At 45.1% G+C, this 20,520-nt stretch overlaps 1 protein-coding gene across 1 annotated transcript in view; it reads left to right on the forward strand.

The window, feature by feature from the left end:
- Positions 1–20,520, forward strand: part of TMOD1 (tropomodulin 1) — a 77,542-nt gene that overhangs the window by 13,071 nt on the left and 43,951 nt on the right. The window contains exon 2 of the mRNA XM_090274457.1: positions 2,664–2,832. Coding sequence (XP_090130583.1) covers positions 2,713–2,832 — 120 coding nt within the window. The 5' untranslated portion in view covers positions 2,664–2,712. The remainder of the gene's footprint in view (positions 1–2,663; positions 2,833–20,520) is intronic.

Raw genomic sequence — 20,520 nt, forward strand, 5'->3', positions numbered from 1 at the left:
ATTAATAACACATATCTCTGCTTTCTGAAATGAGCCTTTTTCTGGTAGCTTAGTGGACTTCAGCTTTAGTTTATTTTTAATTACTTCAATTGTTTTTAAATTAACAACTAATCCCACCTTTTTGATTAATTGGTTGGTTGTCTTTTTCTAGTTTTTGTTTCTCTCTACCCTGGAAAATTTCATCAGTCATTTCACAGGCAAGCCATGGGTTTTGTTTGTTTGTTTGCATGGGGAAGGGGGAGGTACCTAAAAACATGAACTGCCATGAAGAAGGTGATACTGATTGTATAAGTTTGCCAGGGCCATCATAACTAAGTACCACAAACTGGGCAGCTTAAACAACAGAAATCTATTGTCTCAAAGTTGTAAAGGCTGAAAGTTCAAGATCAAGGTATCAGCAAGGTTGGTTCCTTCCCAGGGCAATAAGGATCTGCCCCAGCCTCTCCCTCAGCTTCCCATGGTTTGCAGGTAATCTTTGGTGTTCCTTGGCTTGTGGAAGCGTCACCCTGATCTCTGGCTTTGTCGTCTTCACATAGTATTCTTCCTGCATGCTCATCTGTCCAAATTTCCTCTTTTCATAGGGACACTAGTTATATCGGATCAGGGGCCCATCCTTCTCCACCATGACCTCACCTAAACTTAACTAGTTATATCTGCAAGGACCCTATTTCCAAGTAAAGTCACATTCTTACTTGCAGTGCGGTACTGGGTTACTGAAGTACCGGGGTTGTAACTTTAAATGTGAATTTGGAGGGGACCCAATTCCATACAGAACCCACGGCATTCGAGGAGGGTGGCGGGGGCTGCCTCACCTCTCAGCCATCAGCTTCAGGAAGGAAGGTGGATGGCTCAGAGCACTGTAAGGGGGAGGCCAGGTGAGAACAGACTCGCACCCAGGGGTGCTAGCAGCTTCTGCAGCAAGCTGATGTTGCTTTCCAAGTAGAGTGGAGAAGAGCCCAGAATATCCTTAAGGTTGTCTGACTGGACCAAGTGTGGCAGGTAGAGAATTAGAATTGGGTTCATTTCAGCAAAAAACTCTCTGCTGTGTGCGCAGCTCTGGGTTAGGCCTGGGGGAGAGTGGGGTGAAGCAACCCGGACCCTGCCGCACAGGAGCCCAGGGAGACAGATGTGCAAGCCATGTGGACAGGTGTGGACCCAGCACCGTGGCCATGATCAGCTTGCTTAGTGATGCCACACTAAGGCTTCATAGAGGAGGTGACGTGTGAGCTGGACCTGTTGTTTTATCAGACATCTCCAGCCAAGCTGTAGGACAGAAGGGCTTTAAGGCCTTGTGTGTGTCCTGGGTTAGACCAGAGACAGTGTGGTGTAGGGGGAGCACCTGAGGTCCAGTGACAGGGGTCCTGAGTCAGGCGCTAGGCCATCCCTCAGTCTCTTCACTGGTAAAATGGTTTGAGTTAAAAGACTTGACTTGCCCTGACTGGTATGGCTCAGTGGATTGAGTGCCGGCTTGCAAACCCAAAGGTCACCAGTTCAGTTCTCTGGGTTGTGGGCCAGGTCCCCAGCTGGGGGTGTGGGAGAGGCAACCGATTGATACCTCTCTTGCATTGATGTTTCTTTCCTTCTCCTCTCCTCTCTAAAAATCAATAAATAAAATCTTTTTCAAAAAGACTTGACTTATAGAGTGTAATGTCAGCATCAAATGAGTTCACAGGGGTAAAAATATCATGGTTATGGGAAGTAGCAGAACTAGGACCCAAACATAGGTGTTATGCCCCATCTATGCCATGGGGAGTGAGCAGTAGCTTCTCTTGTGAAGGAAGGCAGCTGGGACATGGTAGGTCTAGACATAGGTCTCATTGGACACCGTTCCCTGCCCTCCCTCTCTCCTCCCCAGGCAATCACTATCTTCCTCTGAGCCAGCTTTCTCAGGAATAAAATGAGGGTCTGGATGAGGTGATCTCCTTCTGACCAGGATTTAGGGGATTCTTTGGAACAGGTGGAGGAATACAATGGCCTGAGCAATGCGGGCTCGGAAAGCGGGCTGGCCTGGGTCCAAATGCTGGTTCTGCCTCTTCCTGGTGTTATGATTTCTGCGACTCTCTCAACCTCTCTAAGCTCAGTATCCTCACCTGCAAAATGGAGATAACAGCTAATACCCACCTCAGAGATTCAATTAGAAAGTCCTTATGCATTGCTTAACACATGGCTTGACATGTGGCAGTAAGAGCTGACATTACCGTTGGCTGCTTTTTGTGGGGACTGAATGAGATGTTGTAGGTGAAGGGCTTGCAGGAAGCAGGGGCTCAGTTAACCATTGATACTTCCCCCATTTTTAAGAACAACGTTGGCAGAATTTCTAGCATTCATGTTTTCCATGGGGGGAGGGGATGCAGGGTGGAGAACTATACAGAAAAGCATTTAGACTACTTGAAGAATAAAATAGTTTTCAGGCACTCATAAGCCATTTGTAATCACCTGTTACTCATATTTAATGGTCATGCCAATACAATCGATTACGATTCATTAAGTCACACCCCCTCAGTTTTATTATGGAATTAGCCCAGTTTGGGCAGTATTCCAATGTAGCAACCATTCTGATGATTCATAACACATGCTCAGGCCACCCTGTGAATGACAAGCATCTATTTCCTCTGAGAGCAAGTCCAAAAAGGGTCTTCCTAAGACCTTTCTTTCTCTGCTAGGTCCTCGGTCAGCGCAGAAGCCCAGACGACAAAGACAAGCCCGTCTACAATGTCGTACAGACGAGAACTTGAGAAGTACCGCGACCTGGACGAAGATGAAATCCTCGGGGCCCTGACAGAGGAAGAGCTCAGGACTCTGGAAAATGAGCTGGATGAGCTGGACCCTGATGTGAGTAGGCTCTAAAGGGGACCATGTTGCCACAGGGACAGGGACAGGGACATCAATCATTTCTGCCTGAGGAAGGGACAGGTGCAGACTTCCTGAAGCTACCACTTCCACTTGTCTTCTATGGCCTTCACATTGGAATAGCATTGCCTTTTCAGGGTGCGTGTGTATGTGTGTGAGTGTGTGTGTGTAAGTTGTATTTGCTAAGGTTCACTAACAGAACCAATGAGATATATATACATACATAAAGGGATTTATTATAAGAAATTGGCTCACACAATTATGGAGGCTGACAAGTCCCAAGATCTGCACCTGACAGAGTGGATAGTGTAGTTTTAGTCCAAAGGTTGATGGGCTTGAGGCCCAGGGAGAAAGAGCGGATGTTTCAGTTCTGCTCTTCTCCTTGATATCCTGTGTCTTAAGTACTATGATGTAAAATTAACATCACTTAAATGCTACAATTTAAAATCAGTACATCTTATGTTGCATGATAGGAGAATAAGAGGAAAGAAAACAAAGATATTTGCTTAACACACACACACCTGAAAACATATTCATAACAAAATAAGAAGGAAAGGCTCATGATAATTATAGTTCTTGTTTTCCTGATGGGCCACGTGGCTATAACTGGTATTTATATTTACTTTCTTTCACTACCTATTCTGTATTCCCTCTGCCTTTGGCAAGCACCTACCTGGTCATGGTTCCTTGCTTGCTTGGATGACCCAAACCTTTATTCCTGAAGCATCTGGGTCATTATTGGTCCTGCCTGGATTGGGTTGTTGTAGGCTTTCATTGACTTTAATCTCAGGTCCTGGAAATACTAAGAAAGCCCCAAGCGCTCTCCTATTGCAGACATATGCTTCCTTACCTCCAGTTTCACCTTGGAACTCAGGATCAATCACCCCAACTAACAAAGAAACTCCTTCTCCACCTGTTGTTCAGAGGCATGAGGAACCCAAAGTGGCTGGGGGTGAGTCTTAACTTCCAGTCCCATGTAATCATTGTTGAGTCTCTTGGAGGAAGCATTTCTCCCTTTGGAACTAAGACCCCTAGGCCAGCAGAGCCTAAGGTCACAGGAACAAGAAGCAAAACCTTTGCCAGTGAATCACTAGGGGTAATAATGAGTGGCACCACTCCCATTTCTACCCTTGATGCCTGGACCCGTGAATCCCGGCTGTGGGAGAAGCACACCATATGTGGACACTGATTCAGAACATGTGCAGACTCCTAGGAACCCTGCAAGGTGTCGCCAGCTAGCTAGTTCTGTCACTGAGTCTGCAAAAGCCCAGTCCACCATTCTGTCCAGGCAGCTGCTTCAGGATGGTGGGGGAATATGGGTGATGGAATGAATTAAGTGAGAAATAGAGGACTAGAAGAGTCTCTTTCACTTGTTTCATGTCTTTATCATTGCATTTCATAGTTGGCGCACTTAAGATGTGTGTTTCATGCTCAGAATTCGCCTCTGCTGTTAGGATCACAGCATCAGAAGGCGAGAGCCTCCCTGGCCAAGTCTGTGGTTTGCTCAGGCGCCATGGAACCTGGAACAGGGTTAGGGAGGGGTTCCCAGGTGGCCTGCTAGACAAGTAGGGGCCTTCATCCCACATCTCTGTCTCAGGTATGTGGGTCGACGCCCGGAAAGGAGAAAGTAAAAAATGTCACTGAGTTTAGTGAATTTTCCTTTTGATATATTTTTAAATTAAAAATGCAACATTTCATGCCTTTTAATAAAAAACTTGTCATTGATCAACTTTAGTTTAACAATGATCTATAAAAATACAATACTTCTATTGGGTTGGCCAAAAAAATCCATTACGTTTTTCTTTCTTTCTGTAAAATGAAAATTTTTCATTTTCACCAATAACTTGATTGATTTGGATATTTTGAGTATGTTGGTTACCTCCTGCTACTGGCTTCTAGTGGGTAGAGGTCAGGGGTGCTGTTAACCATCTACCAGTGCATGAGAGAGCCCTACAGCAAAGAATTGTTTGGCTAGAATGGCAATAGTACCAAGAAATTTTGGAAACCACTTTTGACATGTTCAATCAGTCACCTTCTCCATACACTGCACAAATCTTTTTTTGCACTTCAGTTGTGTTTTTACCTTTCTGAAAATGATAAAGCATAATATGCCAAAAATGTTGCATATCTTTTTCTATCTTCAAATTAAAATGGCTGCACAAAAATGCACCAATTTTGGTTTTGTTTTTTTTTAATGCATGCTGATATGATAGCTGTTGTAATACAATCTAACAAAATTGTTTTGAATGAAGTTAAAGACAACTCACCACTACTAGAGCCATCTTACGGAAAAAAAACTAACAAACGTTCTGGCCAACCCAATATATTATTTCACTAACCCTCAAGTAATCACAGCTGGTGTCAAGGCAGCGTCGGTTAGCAGGAAAAATGCAGAACCAGAGGTTAGATGTCCCAGCGCCAACCTTGGCCCTGTCTCTTACACTCCTTCTGGCCTTGAACCAGTTTCTGTCCTTGCCTAGGCCTTAGTGTTCCCAGGGCCAAGCTTCCATGAGTTTATAACCTAGTCTTATCTCCAGATTTGGTTAAGTGGCTTCTTTCCAGATAAGCCAGAATCCTCGTCTAGGGCCCCTTGATCCTAGGTCTCATAGAGTGACAAGTTCCTTCAGCAGCACACTGTCATCTTGCTGCTCAGGCTGATGAGAAGGCAGGGTTGGTGGGAGAGCCTGGGGCTCCTTCCCTTCCTCTGCACCAGAGCTCCCTGTTAGCCTGGGTTGCATCAAAAACTAGCAATGTGGGCAAGAAACAATCAAGCTTCCAGCTTTATGGCTATAAAATTATTCTCTTCTAATTCTATCTTACATCACTGCCACAAGAACAAACAGCTTTAAAAAGTGAGAACAAAAGGGGGATGTGCTACTTGTAGTCGACTCAGTAAACATGGCTCAGTTACCTGCCAGGTGCCAAGCCCTGCGCTGGCCACTCGACAGGGAGCCTGGGGCGGGGGGGGGGCGGGGGGGGGGCTGGGATTCTGTCCTGCAGGTGCTCAGCCCCGCGGGGCAGCAGGCATAATATAAACTCTGTTCTAAATGGGAGCACGTGGGAGCTCAGGGAGGATGTTAATTCTTATGGGTGGGAGGCTTCACAGAACAGGTAACGTTGGAACTGGGCCCTGGACTTTTCTAAATCAAGAATAAGAGCAAAGACTTCTAGGCCAAGTGAAGGCCACAGGCAAAGGGTCTTGTACAGAAGGTAATGGGGGACAGGGAGGGAGTCTCAATATGATTTCTGTGGATGGTTCGATGAGCCTGCAACGGGGTGTGGGCTAGATAAAGTGAGGAGGGGGTTACTGAAGAGTTCAGGTTTTCTCAGGAGCCCCGGGAACCTTTGAGAGGCAATGATTTGGTGGGCTTGTGTCTTAGGACCTAGGGGGCAGTGGAGGGGCCAGGGAGGGGGGTGACAGCTCAAAGGGGCTCACACGGGAGCGCCTGTTGCCCTGCCCAGCCTGTGGTGGGAGAGTTCTTTTCTGATGATAAGAAAGGGCTCCTTCCTGCCCCTCTCCACAGACCTCCCAACATAGTGCAGAATCTTTGCTGTTCCCAGGGCGAAGGGCAGACCCCAGGGGCCCTCCAAGCCTGCTGCCTCTGGCCTTCGGGGCTGTTGGAGTTGTCCTGAGCCACTGGGTGAGAATGAGGTTAGAATAGGCTGTGACTGGGAATCGGGCAGATGGTGACAAGGGTGAGAGGAAAGCACCAGACCTGGGAGTGGGCAGGGGCAGTGGGAGGGGGCCTCTCAGAACCAGGCGTCAAGCCCCCAGGGACTGCTTCATTTCTAGCTGGGAGTTCTGTTTCACTTCTAAACCGGCAAAGAGCTCCCACAGTGCCCCCATCCCAAATATCTGGCATCCGGCCCCAGCAGCAAATTCCCGGGGCCTCTGCACCTCTCACACAGCCAGCTCCCCTGAGCCCTTCCCCGGGTGCGTAACAGGAAGGGATGCATGTGTCCACTGGACGGATGGAGAACCTGGGGCTGCACGAGCTGACAACACACCCAGTGTCACAGGACCAGGCATGGAGGCTGGTCTAATGGGCTCCCGAGTGCCTGTCCCTCCCACTCTGGAGGAAGGAAGGTAACTGTGCACTTTGATTTGGGAGCAGGGTTGGGCAATCTGAGACCCGTGCCTCTCACACCCCTGTGGTTTTGAAAGGAACATTTTCAAAGACCCCTTTCTCTCTAAGTTCAGGGAAAATAAAAAAGAGAAATCAGAGAGAGGATAGGAGATAACAGAGACCAAGTGGGTTGGGTTTTTTTGTGTGTTTGTTTTTTGTCTCAGCCACACAATTGGTCCTTCACTGAGATGTCTCTGTTACCTGATTTGCAAGTCAGTATGTAAGTTTGAGAAGATCTAGGGGCCTCCCTTCTTTCTGAGAGCTCAAACATTCCAGCTCACTTTTCACCCACCCTTGGCCTGTGTTCCGAAGTCACAGCACAGGGTGAGGCCAAAGGTATGCAGACCGTGAGAGGCTTCGGAGCCAGCCGACCTGGACAGGGCATGGGGACCGGCAGGTGTCCAACCCTCCAACTGGCAGAGCAGGAACTGAGCCCAGGGAGGGGAAGGAACTAGCTCTAGGTCACGTGCCAAACAGAGCCAGACCAGAACCCACATCCACTGTCCTCTCTGTTATACTCTATATGCTCCAGTGCTTCTGTAGCACTTTTGAAGAGTTCACATCTTAGCCACACCACTAGAAAGCATGGGAGTCTCCAGGAACACAGTGTGAGCCACAGATGTGCTCTGGTTTTGTAGTCGGGGAGGGCGCTGTGTGTAAAATCATCTTCCTTTCTTCTTGGAAACGACCTGAGATGCAGGTGTTCATGTTCAGTCCTGGCTTTGCTTCCAACATGAGCATGTGTTATTACCTCTCCAGATTTATTTTCCTGTCTGTAAAGTGGATATGGTCAGCTGAGATGTCCTCAGACACCCCCTCCAGCTCTCACCATTGTGCTTTTTTCCTTTTAAAAATTTAGGTATAATTGACATATAATGTTATGTTAATTTCAGGCATACGACATAAATGATTTGATATTGGTATACATTACAAAATAATCACCACAACAAGTCTAATTAATATTTGTCACCACACACAGTTACAATTTTTTTTCTAATCATCCATGATTAGAAGAAGACTGATTAGCTATTCCTGGCAGTCTTTAAAATGTTTTTTTTTTTTAATTTTTCATATTGCCATACTATATTATATTAGTTTTAGGTGTACAACACAGTGATTAGACATACATGTAATTTACAAGGTGATCATTCCGGTAAGCCGCGGCAGTCCTGTTACTTGAATTCAGCTCACACTGCAGGGGGTTAGGTTTTCAGTGATGCAATTGTTAAGCCCCAGCATCATGTGACAGAGTAGAGTACTCTGAGTTGGAAAGCAGTGATGTTTGCAGCTGAGGACTCCAGACTTAAAAAAAAGTCCCCAAACTTTCTCTCTCTCTGTGGCCTGGAAAAACTCGAGCTTATCATGAGATTGTTGCACTTGGACTCCCGCGGGAGAGGAATGCTCCATGTGCTAAAAGTATCCACTGCTGACTGATTCCCCAAGAGGATCTGCCCTTTCTCATCTCTCTGGAGCTAAGTGGATGCTGCTCTGAAGCTGAGCCAGCCCCTGGGTTCAGATTGCCTTTGTACCAGGCAGTGGGGAGAAGGGGCAGTGGGCAGGGGGTGCTGAGAGTGGCAGGTCACACTGATTCGCACAGGGAGCAGTGTACATGTTCTGATAGGATCAACGGGTAGCTAATATTTCCTGGGTGTGTCATGGGCAAAACCCTGCAGGGATTATCTCCTTTAATCCTCTGAGAGGTTTGGTTATCAGCCCCATTCTAAATATGGGGAAACTGAGGCTTAGGGAGATGAGGTAACCTGCCCAGAATGCAACACGGTGGTGCTGGGATTCCAGACTTGATAGTCATGACTCAGTAGCCTGTGCTGCTAACCACGGCCTCCTGTGTGTGCATGTGAGGTGGGCCTGGAAGGGAACAGGATGAGGGATTATCAGCAACTTGTTTTATTCCATTTGATTTCCTTTGAAGTTATATCATTTTTACTATAAATATTCATCTTTAAAAAAGAAAACAAAACAAGCCCTGGCTGCTGTGGCTCAGTGGATTGAGCGTCAGCCTGTGAGTCAAGTGTCGCTGGTTCGATTTGCAGTCAGGGCACATGACTAGGTTGCACGTCAGGTCCCCAGTTGGGGGCACAAGTGAGAGGCAACCACACAGTGATGTTTCTCTTCTTCTATTTCTCCTTTCCCCTCTCTCTAAAAATAAAAGACACAAATTAATAAATTTAAAAGAAAAAAACCACTACACAAAACATTTAACTATAGCCCTCGCTGGTGTGGCTCAGTGGACTGAGTGTCGGCCTATGAACCAAAAGGTCATGGGTTCAATTCCCAGTCAGGGTGCATGCCTGGGTGGCGGGCCAGGTCTCCAGCTGAGGGTGTGCAAGAGGCAACCACACATTGATGTTTCTCTCGCCCTCTTTCTCCTCCCTGCCTTCCCCTCTCTAAAAATAAATAAATGAAATCTTAAAAAAAAAAAAGATTTTAACTATAAATATTGCTTGTTAATGAGGCTTTGGGGAAAAAGATGAATATGATTTAAGGTATTTCAGGAAAAAGATAAAACTATTTGCAAGAGAGAAGATGGTAAAGATCATCACAACCTTGTAAAGAAATTGGGTCCTAGGTATTGACTTTGAAGTCAGCCATTAGAGATCTGTGACACCTTATAACCACAGAAACAGTGATGGAAAACAGGTCCCCTGCAAAGCCTAAAATTAATAATAATTATTATTATTAATAATAGTAGTAGTAGTAATGATTGATATTCTCTCTTGAGGTCTTCTTCCATGCTAGGTGCTGTGCTAAGTGTTTTATGGGGACCATCTCATAAAATTTCCACAAAGATCCTATGAGATGGATCCTGACAGGTTGGCGTTAATACAGCTCTAAGATAAGGAAATGGATGCACAGAATTACACTGCTAGTAAGTGATAGACCAAGTTCTGGCAGACCTGCGTTCCTTAGCCCATAATGTGTCCAGAGTCCTGAGAACATGGGCCATAAAGGAAGAGATGATGGACGAGAAAACCTAGTACTGTAGAATCTCAGAGCTAGAAGGACTCTTAGGCACCATCTAACCCCCTACTCCTCGCTCCTGCATGTGCATACACAGAGCAAGTAAAGAAACCCTGATTTTAGGGGCCTCCTCTCAGACATGGGTCATTTACTCAGTGCTTCAAGTATCCCATCAAATGCTCATACCAGTCCTATAAGGTAAGTACAGTAGTCCCTCTTTATACTGAAGTTCACTTATCGTGGCCTAACTATATTGCGGGATTTTAAAAAATATTATATTTAATTATTTATTGTGGATTTTTCGCTATATCACGGGATTTTGCGGTACTCTACAGTAAATACTAAAATGTGAGGTTCCTACTTCGCAGATTTTCACCTATCGTGAGGAGGTCTAGAACATAGTACCTGCAATAAGTGAGGGATCACTTACCATTTTAGCTACAAAAACTCAAAACAACAACAAAAACCCCGAAGCCCAGAGATGGGAAAGGACTTGTTCAAGGTCAAACAGTGAGTTGGCACAGAGCCAAGATGAGAACTTGAGAATTTCTGTCCCACCACATGCTTTCCCACCAGACTCAGCAAAATAGTGAAATCCTGCCTACTTGTGCCCTGAATCATAACCTGTAAGCCACAGGACGCTCTTGGCCATGAAGGAAGCAGCTAAGTTTGGTCCACTGGGCCATGGTTCTCCCTTGTAACACAAACCGGCAGATTCACAAGCCTGGGACAGAAGTAAACAGTTGAAATGGAAAGAAATAAATCTCTGCTCTAAAAATAGGCACATATCCTTAGAAACACTGTGGGCTGTTCACAGAGCCAAGGATGGACCTGGGAGGGGCACAGTGAGGGTGAGTGAAGCCAGGTGTCAGTGTGTCCCCACCCCACCTCTATCTTCTGGCCCCATGACCATTTCCTCTACCCCCTCTCCCCCCAGGCTACCCAGAATGACCTCCGTCCCCCTCCATCCCCCTCCTCTCTGATGCTGCTTGCTGAGGGGCCTCTTAGACCTGGAGCCCTGCATTCAAGTTGAAACAAGGCTTAACTTCCCACCCCTCCCTTGCAAAGTCTTCCTGATACCCTCCGCCAAGTCCCCAGCACAGCACCTGCCACGGAGGATGCCGGGATGTTTCCTTTTTGATTTTGACATTTTTTAAAAAGGTTTTATTTATTTATTTTTAGAGAGAGGGGAAGGGAGGGAAAGAGAGAGGGAGAGAAACATCAGTGTGTGAGAAATACATCTATCAGTTGCCTCTCTATGCACTCCGACCTGGGACCCAACCCACAACACAGGAAATGAACCAGCAACCTTTCACTTTGCGGGATGACACCCAACCAACTGAACTGTGGTTGATTTTGACATTTTTAATAAGAAACATTCTAAACAGATAGGTACAAAATATACCTATATTTCTATCATCCAAATTTAAGAAATATAAAAATGTTACCTTATTTGATTCAAATCACCCTTAAAAAGAAAAATAATCACTATAAAGTTTGACCCCAGGCTTCCCTTGCCCCCCACCATTTCTTCCCCATCTCTTCCACTCTAGTGAACTCGAGCCCCCACAATTTCAGGTAAGTAATATACATGAAGAAAGGAAGATGGACCAGTTTTCTTGCAATATGTGGTCATGTTGGGTCATCTTTTACTTTTCCACTCTTAACAGAGATATGGACACAAGAAAGTTTTCACTCAACCTTTCAGGAAGAAATACAGCTACAAAGCCAGTGATAAATGATAATTGTTTTTTAGGCTCTAGGCCAGAGACAGTAGGGAGTAGTGGGACGTGAGGCAAATGGGAGAGTTTGTGTTTGACTAAAGGGCACTTGCTACTCAGTTCCAGCAATTGTTGATAATGGGAAAGTGCAGGCCCAATATTGCCACATCTAATTTTCAAGAGATACTGGAAATCTGAATTTTTATGTGTAAATTACCTATTTCAAAATCGTGACAGTTCGTTCAAACATATAAACAAAACAAACCATGTTTTGGCATTTGATTAGATTGTAGGCCTCTCAGTTTGCAACTCTGAATCTGTTCCATATGACAGGTTTTTATTTTTGTTTATATATATGTGTGTGTATGTGTATACATGTAAATATACGTATATATGTAAATATATTAAAAGCACTTAGCCCAGTACCTGGCACATGGTAGGTGCTTAATAAATGTTTGTTGAACCTGCATATATGATTTGCTCACTAGAGTCTAGGCTCCTTGAGATTTGGAGCCATGTTGCACTACCATGAATATAGGTACAGTGGTGTGAATTGTGCACTGATATCTCCAGGGGACACTGTTCACATGAACCAGAGAGCAAATAATGCCCTTGGAGTTGTGTCATGCACAACTTGCATAGCCAGCTGCAGCCGCCCTGACCAAGTGTCTTAGTAATGCAGTATCTGTTCAGTTGAATGAAAATGAACAGTTATGCCCTATGATAAAACTGATAGGCAGTAAATTGCTTCTATATGCAACTCAAATCTTTATTCTGAGGTTTCAGGCTAAAAGGCTTTTGGCCTTCATTGTACAGAAGGGGAATCCAAAGTCAGAGAGCACCAGTGCCCTGTTTTTGGTCTCACAGCCCTGGGATGAGGACCCAGGTTGTCAGCTAGGATGCAGTTTGACTGCAAGTAATAGAGACTCAAAATAGCATGACTTAAGCAGTGGTTTATTTACCTTTCATGTAAAAGTCCAGATGTGGGTAGTCTGGCATGCAGTTCAGCTCCCCAAACTTCCCAGAGTCTCAGATTCCATCGAGTTCACTTTCTTCTCATCCCTATGATATTGCCCTCATCTGTGATCCAACATGATGTCCATGACTGCTGCATTCCAGGCATCCCAATAGAGGAACAGGGCAAAAAGAAAGGAAAAGAGGAAAGCCATTATTCAAGTGTCTGTTTTAAGGAAGGTTACCTGACATTGCCACTGGCCACTTCTCATAGCATTGAGCAGAACTTAGTTTTTTCCATGGTTCAACCTAGCTGCAAGGGAGCCTGGGAAATGTAGTCTTTAATCTAAGTGGCCATGTGCTCAGCTAAAAGAATGGAGTGCTTTTATTACCGAAGTAGGGGAAACATGCTATCAGGGACAATTTGGGTTTGCCAGTTCCATGGCATGATGCTCTGCTCTGCCAAAAACTCTGAGGAGGAGTGAGAGGAGTTGGTAGGGGGTTAATCAAATCTAGGCCCCCAAAGAAAACATCACAAACATCTTACTTTCTAACTTGGCATTTCCCAAAATCCCCATCTGTAAACTCTGGTCTCCCATTCTGGACACCCCCACCCTGGTACTTTTCATAATGTGTCCCCTCTTCCAAACCTGCTTGGGGCAGCAGTTGGGTGGCCCAACGAGCTTGAGACAGCAGGTGTGATGTTAACCTGAAGGGTGTCCAAGTAATACCATCCTTTCTGTAGCTGGAGCATCAGTGTTATGTGATTCTGGATTCAGGTCACATTTTCCTAGCACCAAGCTGGGAATTCAGAGAAGGCCAAGATGCATCCCAGCTGGCCTTTGAGGGGCACCCAGTCTCCTCATGGAGAGAGAGATGGTATAAATGTTCTCTGAGACAAATTAGGATGAGTGTTATATAAGACCTGGCAAAATGCCTGGGGGACTTTGGGAAGAATTGCCAGATCAATGTGGGGAGCACTGCAAAGGCTGAACAGGGTGCCCAAGGGGAGGGCTTTGAAAGTTGAATGCAGGGGAGGAGAAGGGATGGAATTCCAGCAGAGGGCACAGCCTGAGCCAAGGCATGGCAGTGTGAGAGTGCCAGGCGTGGCTGTGGAATGTGGAGTAGCCTTCAGTGTCTGGAACATGGCACACTTGAAGCCAGGAACAAATCAGGAGGCTGAAGTAGGTTGGGGTCAAATCATAAAGGGCTCTCTGTGCCTGGATGATAAACTTGGTCATGATCCTGTTGGTCAGTGGTCTTAGAGGTTTGTACCTTGCTTGTCCCCTCTGTGACTGGGGCATGAGTGGTGTGGCCCCTCCACACTGTCAGGTTCAGTCCCCCAATATGTGACAAGGAAACTCTGTTGAAGCCCCATTGAATGATTTCTAGTGGGATCTGGGAGCTGCTGGTCAGCAATGCGGAGACTGAACTCTCTTTACCTGAATGGGTCCGTGAGGAACTCAAGGGCCACATTTCACACAAGGGGAAACAGACCTGGCAGATAACTGGAAAACATTTTTTCGTCAAGTACCTTGTACAAGGTAATTGGATGACTGACTATTCTGTAAAATGTGTGGCCTGGCTGAAGTGGTGGAGGGGCGGAGACATGCTGAGCTTGTTTGGAGGGGGAGGGGTGAAGAAGACCATGGGAACTCTGAGAAGTTAAGCTTCCTGGGTTCCTCTTACCCTAACAGTAAGTCCACGCCTCTGGGCCTCAGTTTCTTTACCTGTAAAATGAAACTAGTCCGATAAGGAGGGCAGCCCTGGCTTTCTCACACTCAGAGAGGAAACTGGTTCCCCTGCAGTGCCACAGCTGGCTTCCAGGATCTGTTCCTAGAGCAAGGCAGTCAGGTGGGGTGGAAAGTCCTGTGGCTTGGAAGTCAAGAGCCCTGGGCGCTCAGTCCAGTGTGTGAGCTCAGGCCAGGTCCTTCCCGTCCCTGGCTCTCGGCCGCTCCCTGTCACCGGCGAGGTTGCAGCACATGGTCCATCCTCTTCCAAGGAGCTGTGGTCTGGTTGCGTCACAAGACAGAAACCCAGAACTCCAGCAGCCCAGAGGGCACATTTCACATTCCCTTGTTCTTAGACATCACTAATTTATTTGGGAAAAGTGATAAATGGATTGTATTTTGTCACTGTGAAGAATCAGGTTAGGGGACATTTTATATATGATTAGCCACCAGCCCGAAACATGCATACTGATCCTGGGGCAGGCTATTTATCTACAGTGACATCTCTATAGAGGCTCAGGCTTCCTGGCTGTGTGACTAATGAGCTGTGTGACTTTGGGCAAGTGGCTTTAGTTTTCTATGCCTCAGTTTCCCCAAGTGAAAATAAAAGAATTGGCCCAGAGGCTCTCAAAGGGCTTTGCAGCTCTGAACTGCCAGCGTTCTATGGTTCTTTTAATAAATTGTGCATGCACACACATGTGCACGTGTGTGCATGTGTTGCCTGTGTGTGCATGTATTATGCACATGTGCACATCTGAATGAGCCTGCAATGGTTCTAGCTGGAATGGCTTCTCATGTAGCCCTGGCTATCTATAGCAATGATATCTGTGCAGATACTTGATATTTGGCCTCACTGGCACCTGTCTGCAGGGCATTAGAGCTCCTAGCAGCACAGTTGAGGATTTGTCAAAGTTTCCGTTGTCCTTTGGACAACTGGACTCCAGAATGTGGGTGGGAAAATTAGGCTAAGATGTTAACCTGTCAAGCTGCACATCCCAGTTTTAATTTTACACCATTTAAAAGGAAGTCACCTCTTAATAAAACATGAGTAGGGCTCTATAGGAAATTTCCCCCTTATGACTATTTCCAAGAACATAGTAAACTTTTAATAGTAAATGTTTTTAACATTTAAAACTCTTCTAAATTAAATACCCATGTATATATATCCTTTTCTTCCTGTAGTGCAAAGCCTGATATGGGCAAGGCACCCACTAAATGTTTGTGGAATAGATGATGAATATTTTTACTTTCTCTCCATAGAATTGTAGTCTGATGGGAACCTTAGATCAGATGTGGGAAAATGGACTGAGTCTGGCCTATGGATGCATTTTATTTGGCCTGAATATTAAAAAATTATATCTGGCTCATGTATCAATATTTAAAAATTAAGAGATTTTGCATAAAGATGAGTAGATCTAATGACATCACCCATGTTCTCACATGGCAGTAATTTGCCAGAGCATTGAAAGCTCCAGTGTTCCACAGTCCCCACCACTCCCCAGTAGCTAACAGTTAACAGCTATAATTTTAGGCTATAAGCAGAAAGCATCCAGAAATTCCTCCTCCTGAAAACCAATGCTAACTTTCCTCCGGGGAGATGATAAGATCATCCAGACATTAGTCACTTCCTTCCTCACGAGATAATTTCCAGTGGTAAGTAAGGACATGAAGGCATGTGCCGAGTCCTATTTAGCAGAGCTTTCTCCCAAAGCAAATCTGACCCAAAACTAAACCACCTTGGACTAAAGGTGTACATGTGAGGTGTGCGTGTGAAGACAGATTCCCCTGATGTCTACCTGATGACTGTCCTGAAGGAGCCAGACTGATACTTCCCTTTGAGCTACCTATGAAGAAAGCACATGCCCAGTACATTTACTCTGTGCACATTTTAAGATTAGGAGACTAAGACTTAAATTCCTCAAAGATTAGATGGTTCCAATTACCTGCTGGCACCATAGAAGTGTGCCACCTTTGCAGGCAATGTAGAGGCTAGTTATAGACTGTTCTTTGCTCTTCAGTGAAGTAGACCACCCCCCCCCTTTAGGATCTTTATTGACCATAAAGTCTAAAACAATACGTTATTTTTCCACACATGCTGTCATTGGGACTTTTCTCTCATTTTATTCTACTTTCCCCACTTACGTCCCATTTCCCTGGTTAACTGGGGTCCTGGCCCTACCTGTTAGCGCACTACCTGGACACATAGCCCTTGCTCCATAGATGCTTATTGAATGAGAAGGAATAAAATACATTTCTATGCATGCATGATCACCAAATACTCTTGTGGTCAGCATGCCCATAGTTGTGCGAACTCTCTCCTCACCTGTTGGGTACCTGGGTCTGAGAGTCTGTTTTAGGTTGCAATAGTCGTGAGAGATCCAAGGCAGTATTTTCTCACCCATTTCACTCCTCAATAACGAAGTCACATAATGAGGCACATCGTGTCATAGAACAGGACACCATCGTACCCTTGACCAGCTCCTGCCAGGCCACACTCAGCGTCACTGTTGGCCACTGGCACACAGGGAGACTTCCGTCCTCAGCAGTCCATAATCATTTAGCTTTTTATCACACTAGCCATTTTCTAGATAACATATGCCATTTTTACTAACATTTTTGAGCTATAATTCATATATCATAAAATTCACCAGTTTAAAGTGTACAACTCATTTTTTTTAGTATATTCACAGAGATATACAATCATCACCACAATGAATTTTAGAACATTTTCATCACCTCAAAAAAATAACTCCACGCCCATTAGCTGTGACTCCCCCTTTCCCTTCTACCTCCGCCTCTCTAGGCAGCCACTAACCTACTTCTGGTCTCTGTAGATTTGACTATTCTGGACATTTCATATAAATGTAATCAGACACTACAGTCCTTTGTGTCTGGCTTCTTTCACTTAGCACGAAGTGTTCAAGGTTTCATGTATGTTGTAACACGTATCAGAACCTTTTCTTCCTTTTCATTGCCAAACAGTATTCTGTTGTATGGATTCCACAATTTACTTATCCATTCATCATTTGATGGACATTTGAGTTGTTTCCACTTTTTGGCTATTATGAATAATGCTACTGTGAATTGGAGAAGTTTTTGTGTGGACACATGCTCCCATTTCTCTTGGGTAGGTACCTAAAAGTGGAATTGCTGCATCAGATGATAAATGCATATTTAAGCTTTTGAGAAACTGCCAGGCTGCTTTCCAAAGGGGTTGCACCATTTACATTCCCATTAGCAGTGAATAAAGGTTCCAGTTCCCCTACATTCTTGCCAACATTTGTTGTCTACCCTAGTGGGTATGAAGTAGTATCTCCTTTTGTGTTTGATGTTCATCTCCCTGACAGCTAGTGATGTGGAACATCTTTTCATTTGTGTCTTGGCCATTTTATGTCTCCTTTGGAAGAATGTCTATTCAGATTCTTTGCCATTTTTAAATTGGGTTATATGCCTTATATTGTGAATTGTAAGAGATCTTTATATATTCTGGATACCAGACCTTTCTCAGCCATATGATTTGCAAAAATTTTCTCCCAGTCTGTGTGTTGTCTTGTCACTTTCTTGATAGTTTTTTAGAGCACAGTGCTTTTAATTTTGATTATGTCTAATTTATCTATTTTTCTTCTGTTGCTTATTGTTTTAGCAGCATATCTAAGAAACCATTGCTTAATCCAGGGTCACAGAGATTTATGCTTGTGTTTTCTTCTAAAAGTTTTTATAGTCTTAGATCTTATATTTAGGTCTTTGGTTCCTTTTGAATTAATTTTTGTTATACCATGTAAGATCACATGCCATTTTTTAAAATAAAATGAGAAATAATCAGGAGTTTAAAAAATATGCAACTATCTTTGATTTTCATTGAAAATCATGTGATGTTTCATTAAACATATTTAATGAAAAAAATTAACTTCTTATGAGGCTGATTTTCTCAATATTTATTTTAAGAATTCTATAAGCTAAGAATTGTTAGAAAAGGCCTTTGACATTTTTGTTTTTTTAAAAAATAAACTTCTTTCATTAAAGGTTTAAATAAACCATATTTTAACATGCTGTATAAGTAATATTTTTTAAAATATTAAAAACATCTTTATTCCCCTCTTATAATGATATGGGCTCCAGTTAAACACAGTCGTTCTCAACCAGGGATGATTCTGCTCCCCAGGGGACATCTGGCAATATTTGGAGACATTTTTGTTTGTTACATCGTGGGTGGGGGTGGCCTCCGCTGGACAGAGGTGCTGATAAATAGTCTAGAATGCATAGAGCAGCCACCAACACAAGGAATCATCCAGCCCTAAATATCAGTTGTGCCAAGGCTGAAAACCTTCCTTTAACTAAATCAGTGGCCTCTATCAGATACATCTGAGAAGAGGTGTGAGTGTGCAAATCCTTTGCCTCTCATTGACAGCTTCCTGGCTTTCTCCCATCACAATGCGGAGCCTTTCAGAGGCCAGAACGTGCCCTGCCCTGCAGCCTTTATGTCCATCACAGCCCCTTCCAGACAAAAATCTATCAGGGTTTTCCGTGCGAGGGTCATTGGGAAAACACTGTGTTTGTTGCTTAATTTATTTTTTACTTGTATGCTTTCATTTTTTGACTATTGAGACATTTTTGAATAATTCATCCCCTGTTCAACATGCATATTTGGATAACCAGTCCCCTGTTAAAATGTATTCCATCTGATTCTAGAACAATAGTTATAATAAGAAGTTGTGAGTGCTTGGCACTCATTTAATTTTCTCAACAACTCAGAGAATGATGAATACTCACCTTTTACAGCCGTAGAAGCTGAGGCACAATGAGATGAGGCAACTTCCTAGGGTTAAAGGAGGCATCACTACTCCAAGTCAGGGCACAAGCCTGGTGAGGAGCAGGCGCGTCACAGAGCATTTGGTTACTCATTACGGGTAATTAATCCCAGAGAGATAGTTAGTGCCTCACCCTGGGAGAGAAGGACAGCCCATCTCCCCTTGGACGTGCCCACAGACACGTGGTTCACCTGCGCCCATCACCCGTCCCGCGCATCACAGTGCGCAGTGTCTGAGGACCGCTGCTAGAGGAAAACTGGGGTGTCCGGGACATCACTTACGTTCCTGACATTCACCCGCAAGTCAGTCAAGGCCGATTTTCTCCCTACTGGCCATCTTCTTATAACACCAGACACACGCCATGCACTGAGCCAGGCCTGATCCCCTTCAGCTCTCCCAGAGCCGCGGTCACACGCCGGTCCCCTGATCGCACAGCCACTGCTCTTACTGGAACAGCACTGGGGTGCTAAATAGTGTGAAACATCTCATTAAAAAAAAAGAATTATACTGCAGTTAAACAGTAGAATTTTCCTCCCAGGCTTTATCCCTCGTTGTGCGCACTGCTATCTCCAGGTGCCTGATACCATTTCCCTCTCAGAGGGCTTTCTGGAAAGGAGCTGAGGTGTGGGTGAGTGACTGGACATACGAGGAGATGGAAGGGCAGTCCACTTCCGCCAGTGGGGGCGTGGGGGGGCGTGGCAGGAAGTGGGGTGAGATTCTGCTCCCATCGGCTTTCCAGGCATCCTCCTCCATCCCTTCGAACGAAAGGCGAAAGGCGGGGGTAATGAAAGGGAGAGAGAACAATGACCATAACTGAAGAGTTCTTTCCTCCCCCAAATCTAAAGAAGAACCCTAGCATTTGTTCTAGACCTGTCCCTGAAACTCCCTGGGCAAATTTGTCCTCATTCTGCACCTCGGTTTCCCCTTGCAGGAAGGGTGCACACACTAGACGATCTCTGAGCATCTTTGCAAGTATAAACTTGGAATCACTAAGGTCCTGGGGGCTGAGTTAAGGAAAGCCCATGGGATTCAAATCCACCCTAATTAGGAATCGGCTTTAGTAGGAAGCCCACACCTAGAAGCCTGCCCATGTTTGAAGGAGACACCACGATGATTGGTTGATGCTATCTTTCTTCAGAGACCCATCTCCAGGGGCGACGTTCAAAATATTTAACAGCCAGTATGGCGTGAGCTCGGACTGTCAGGGGGGAGGAAGGAAGGCAGCTGGTCAGGCCTTCCTGGGCTGTAGCCTGGAACCTCGCCTCGCCCACCTTGTTTAGCTTGCCCACCTCGCCCACCTCACCCACCTTGTTTAGCTCGCCCACCTCGCCCACCTCACCGTTCTGCTGAA

Source organism: Furipterus horrens, unplaced genomic scaffold, assembly GCF_987537825.1.
Source record: "Furipterus horrens unplaced genomic scaffold, mFurHor1.1.pri manual_scaffold_4, whole genome shotgun sequence".
Lineage (NCBI taxonomy): Eukaryota > Metazoa > Chordata > Mammalia > Chiroptera > Furipteridae > Furipterus > Furipterus horrens.